The 5556-nt window shown below is 32.1% G+C and overlaps 1 protein-coding gene across 2 annotated transcripts; it reads left to right on the forward strand.

The window, feature by feature from the left end:
- The first annotated feature begins 883 nt into the window (after positions 1 to 883).
- Positions 884 to 3704, forward strand: LOC111877240 (RNA pseudouridine synthase 5). Of its 2 annotated transcripts, none has more exons than XM_042897642.2 (13): positions 884 to 1089; positions 1189 to 1246; positions 1558 to 1632; positions 1726 to 1816; positions 1902 to 2046; positions 2126 to 2213; positions 2285 to 2369; positions 2533 to 2608; positions 2691 to 2776; positions 2873 to 2942; positions 3062 to 3140; positions 3225 to 3318; positions 3456 to 3704. In XM_042897642.2, exons 1-13 carry the CDS (start codon positions 972 to 974, stop codon positions 3528 to 3530), a joined length of 1140 nt encoding a protein of 379 aa, XP_042753576.1. In that variant the 5' UTR covers positions 884 to 971; the 3' UTR covers positions 3531 to 3704. The 2 variants fall into 2 exon arrangements, with proteins under 2 accessions (XP_042753576.1, XP_023729533.1); XM_023873765.3 differs by having other exon boundaries at positions 887 to 1089; positions 2691 to 2758.
- Positions 3705 to 5556: the final 1852 nt, after the last annotated feature.

A 5556-nucleotide genomic window follows, 5' to 3' on the forward strand; every position in this document is an offset into this window, starting at 1 on the left:
TCCTCTTCAAAGAACAGATTGCCAGACATCCTTCAACCTATGATATTCCGATTGAATTTGTGATCTGGAAAAAAAGAAGAACGTTCCCATCTTCTCCGTCTATAACCGGAACATCATTTCCTTTTGTGGTCACTACCAAGTTGGGTGGTGGCGTAGAGAAATAGATCTCAGATTTAGTTCCATGAGTTTGTCGGACCCGCCGATCTTTCTATGATATCTTCATCTGCATTTATACCAGGTTCATTTAATGAGTATTATACTCTTAAAATCCATGAACAAGGTGAAACAAAAATAGATCTCAGATTCAAATTTGGTGGTGTGTTATGATTCTCTCTGATTGATTAGATTTCTTGGTTGTATCTTCATGCTGGTAGGCCCTGCCACCACTCTGAAAGGGATGACACACTTGCTGACTTTGACTTTTGTGTGTGGCCATACGAGCATCATTGATTCCTTCAGGATCGGTGTTCGCCATCTCTATCGACATTTTGGGTCGCAAAAATGGAAGCTTTGTGTGTGTCTGTGTGTTTCTGCAGTTATTGGAATCGATGGGTCTATATGGATTTGGGCGAAATCTAAACGAGGTTAATTAGGTCTTGGAATCGGAATCACAGAAGTATGTGTGTGATGTACATATGCTTTTGAGTTGCAGGTATTACAGAGAAAGAATATATGTTGATTGAAGATGAGAGAGAGAGAGAGAGAGAGAGAGAGAGAGAGAGAGAGAGATTAACTGATGATGTGATAGTTACTAGCATAATTTGCTGATTAGGAAGAGGTTCATCGGGTGACCCTTCATTTTCTCAAAGGAACCTTTTGAACCCAAAAACATGAATCCATACCTTATAGAGCAAAAAAAATAACAAAATGGACTTTTAAGCCAAAACACGTAAGTTGTTTAGGCTAAGTGACATTTACCCTTAAACAATTAATGCTTGTTTTTGAGACGAAAGTTTTGATTGTTTGGCATAATGTCTACGAACACTGAAGATACACCCGACAATCCATCTCCGGCGACGTTTGGAAAGCCTTGGCCAGAGTTCAACGACGGCCTTACCTATCGTGACCTTGTCCGATCACCTGATTCCGGTCCTTCTCCCCCTTTCTAAACATATTCATACGCACGATTCTCTAATTGCACAGAAAACGAGTGAAGATGGTTTAAAACTCAAACCTCTAATTGTGCAGGTTTGACGCTGATTGACTTTTACTCTATCAAGCATCAGAGTTCAGCTCCTTTACTAGGGTAAGCTTGTGTTAAGAATAATTAAATCAAACCATTACTTAGATTGTTGTCGAGTGTCATAAGATCGCTACATTTCATGGATGTAGGTAAATCTGTGCTTTATTTAAACAAATTTGTTCAATAACAATAGAAAACCTCAATTGTTAGCGTAAGAAAGTTCAGACTCGATGAGCGAATAATTTCTTCAGTCTTTTTTTGGTTTCAAATTAGGGTTTTACTCTAGGATTTTAACGATTTCGCTCAATAAGATTCAGTTTTAATCGCAAACGCGAGGTGTGTCTTACTTCTTCATAGTACTAAACATTCAACAGTTGGTTGCAGAGAATCGAAAATGGGCAGATAACAGTTAATGGTACAGTTATCACTGATCCAAAGACTGTTCTAAGGTTACCCTTCCACCTATCAAGATTTTGTTTCATTTAAGCCAATAAATTTATTTATTCACTTATTCTGAGTTCTGACATTTTTGTATTTGTTAGGATTGGTAGTGAACTAGTATATCACAGACATCCATCGAAAGAACCATATGCACCACACTTGCTTGAAGTTCTGTTTGAAGATGATCATTTGGTACTTTGATCAAAAACTTGTGTTTGTTAATCATTCAAATTTGTTTATTTAAATATTGGCTTAGATGTTTATTCATTGTATTCAGATTGCTCTAAATAAACCCTCTGGTTTACAAGTTTTACCTGGTGGACAATTTCAACAAAGAACTGTTCTCACACAGCTTCAATGGCATATGAAGAATCAAGAATCATGTCCTGTTCCAGTTCATAGGCTTGGAAGAGGAACTTCAGGTAACACTTCTTAATGAACAATTGTTTATGATTTAGATAATGTGTAATATTTCTTCTTTTATAATCTTCTCTATTACAGGAATATTACTTTGTGCAAAAACAAAGCTTGCAAAAACTAAGCTTGCAGCTCTTTTTGCTGAAAAAACATCACAGGTTGTTGGTAACAGGTTAGCAAATAAACATCTTATGTTTTGGAAAATTAATAAATAATAATTTCATTTAATCTTTATATGGGCAGAAAAGTCAACAATGAGGTCAACAAGGTAGTCAAAATGTCAAAGATATACAGGGCACTAGTTTGTGGAATTATAAATGATGATGAGGTGAATCTTTGGACATAGCTCTTTTTTATGACATGTAACATTATTATTATTATTATTATTATTATTATTATTATTATTATTATTATTATTATTATTATTATTATTATTTTTTTTTTTAAAATCTTGAAATGTATTATTACAACATAAATACATTGTGTTACAGATTGTCATTGAAGAACCAATTGGAACATTGAAATATCCTGGAGTTGCTAAAGGGTTATATGTTGCTTCTTCTTCAGGTTCTCTCACTTTATAATTTATATCTCTGGTTATTAATGTAATTTTTTTTTAAAATTTTTATTATGCCTGTTTTTTATACAGGGAAACCGGCATTGAGCAGAGTTCATGTTTTGAAAAGAGATGTAAAAAATAACCACACAGTTGTTCAGGTTCTAAGATTTAAAGATGTATATGAATTATGCTCATGATGTAACATAATAATCTTTATTTATTTATGTAAATGTTAAATTTCATGATTGTGTTTTTTTTGGGAATGTGAGTAGGTGGAGATTCAATCTGGTAGGCCCCACCAGATCCGAATTCATCTTTCGTTCATTGGACATCCTTTGCTAGGTAAACAAATCATTTGATTTAAAAAAAGTAAATTTCATTTTTATTTTTTTAAAGATAAAAAAAAATGAAAAAAGGTTTCAAAAGAAGTAAAAATTGTGAGCACATAATAATATTGGCAGGTGATCCACTTTATGTTAATGGTGGGATACCAAAGTGTTGTGCTCCTGAAACTGTTGATGAAACATTTGCTGAAGATGGGTAACAAACATATTTATTTTATCTTCATCTTCATTTATATAAATATTTTAGATTATTTTTTTTTAAAAAAAAATGTATTTTTAGAGGGTATAAGAAGCCTGCAAATCCTGTTCCTGGAGACTGTGGTTACTACTTGCATGCTCATCAGTTAATTCTTTGTCATCCAATCACAAATGAGGTATCATGTTATGAGATTTTTCATTATGATTATGATGCAATAAGTATTTCTATAAGATTATTATATCTAAATCTTTAATTAATGTATTTGTGTAGCTTGTTTAAATAGTTTGATTTAGAGATTCTGTTTGTTTGCAGTTGTGTAAAATAACAGCTCCACTACCACCCGTTTTCTTAGCTAACGAATCAAGTGAATCAACAAATCAGGAGTGATAACATTTTCTTTTCATATTTAAAGTATGTACAATAGTTTATTTATTAATTATGATGTTAGTTCTTGATCTTCTAGAAGCCGAAGAGCACATGAATTATGCATACGGGCTAATGTTGTAAATGAGTAACTTATAGACCGGTTGTCGCACCTGATTTAAACTAATAAAATTGTCACTGCTAGTTGCACTAAAAATATAACACATGGAAGCAGGGTCGAATCCTCAGGGACACAACCTAATGGTTGACCTTTTTGCATCAGACACATTCTACTCGAGAAACAAAAAATATAAAAGGGGGGTTTTGAATTAAACTAAAAACTAAAAAAATGCAGTGATATTAAATTAAACGAAAATTAATAATAAAAACGATTTCAGTTCTGCTGTGACTTTTCTAATAATGCAATCAATTTAGATTTGGTTATTCAGAATGTGTTTTATCTAAGTTGGTTGTGAGAAAAACTAACAAGTTCTAGTATAGTCTCTTTTATTTAAATTAGTTAACTAAAACAAACTCTTTGAATTAATCTTAATTTTTTACTGTTAAATTAAATAAACTTTTAATTAAATAAAAAAAATTGCCTTAAGTTCTGTGTAAAACTCTCAATAATATTTAATACTTCTCACAAGCTCATAACTGTATGATTTTTTTAGTTTATACTAGAGTTAAATCCTAAACACGGAACCAATCCGATACTTGTTATTTTTTACAAGATGACAAGAACAATTACGAATTCTATTAACTGATTAACTAAATCATAAAACCCTAGCTAGGTGATTAGACTAAAAAGAATTAAAAATCAACCATTCATTAAACTCAAAACTAAAAAACCTAGATAAAAACACAAAACGAAAATCATATCTGAAAACTAATCACATGAAAAGTACTAGTCTATACATAACTGAAAACTAAGGTTTAACCAGACGTGGCTAAAAACGAAACTAAACTAGATAAAATAAACATTTACTGATAAATCTTCTAAACTAAATGTGTGAGATGATTCGTAATCTTCAGATCTTCAAAAGTCACTGAAAGATATCAGAAATCGCTTTTAGAAGTGGTTTTCGTCGTCTGGAATCGTCTCTTTTTCGCATCTGATAATGAGGGTTGTATTTATAGGCGAAACGAAAACTTCCGGAGAATGAAATTGATAACATGCGATCACAGGTAGGCCCTATGCGATCACATGTTTCCTTAAAAACGTGTATCAGACCGATTTAATGATGTACATTGTTGTTCTGGGCTTTTTTTGGGCAACATACGATCGCAAGTACAGGTATATGCGATCGCAGGTTTGGATTTTTCATTTCAGATGACTTATTTTGACACTAGGAAGCTTCGTGGCAAACATGCAATAGTAGGAAAAACATGCGATCATACTTGCGATCGCATTTTTGGCCCATGTAATCGTAGATTTAACTTTTTTCACAAATATGAAAGTCGTCCGACAGTGGGTCAAAGCTGTAAGCAACATCCTTTAGCTTCAGATTGTAGAATCTATCTTCGTATGATCAATTCGATCGAATATTTCTTGACCAAAACATCTTCCAAGCATTCATCAACATCCTCCTTTAGTTCCAACTCCATTTAGGCTCCAAATAAGCATCCAACTGCTCCCAAAGTACTGCTTCATTCGAATTATCTGAAATTGACACAAAAATACTAGTAGTATGAGAATTCTAATAGAAGACATGAGATGAACATTATTTAAACAAATGATATGCAAATGTACAAAATATGATGTTAAATGATAATAAAAACTATCCTAAAAAACGCATAAAATGACATTTATCAGTAACATACTATTTGTGGATTTTGTTCTTCTATAAAACATTGAAAACATTACTGCTCCAAAAACACAATAAATAGATAAGAAACATTTAAAATAAATAAATAATAAAAGCTAAAAGTGTAGGCTTGTAAATTTTTTTTAAAACTTGTTCCTAAAAACGTATTATTTTTCAGAAATCTTACCTTAACCAATTCACATGTTAGAAAAATCAAAGTGATAATTAAATTAGTGAAATAT

Source organism: Lactuca sativa, chromosome 8 (assembly GCF_002870075.4).
Source record: "Lactuca sativa cultivar Salinas chromosome 8, Lsat_Salinas_v11, whole genome shotgun sequence".
In the NCBI taxonomy this organism is placed as follows: Eukaryota; Viridiplantae; Streptophyta; class Magnoliopsida; order Asterales; family Asteraceae; genus Lactuca; species Lactuca sativa.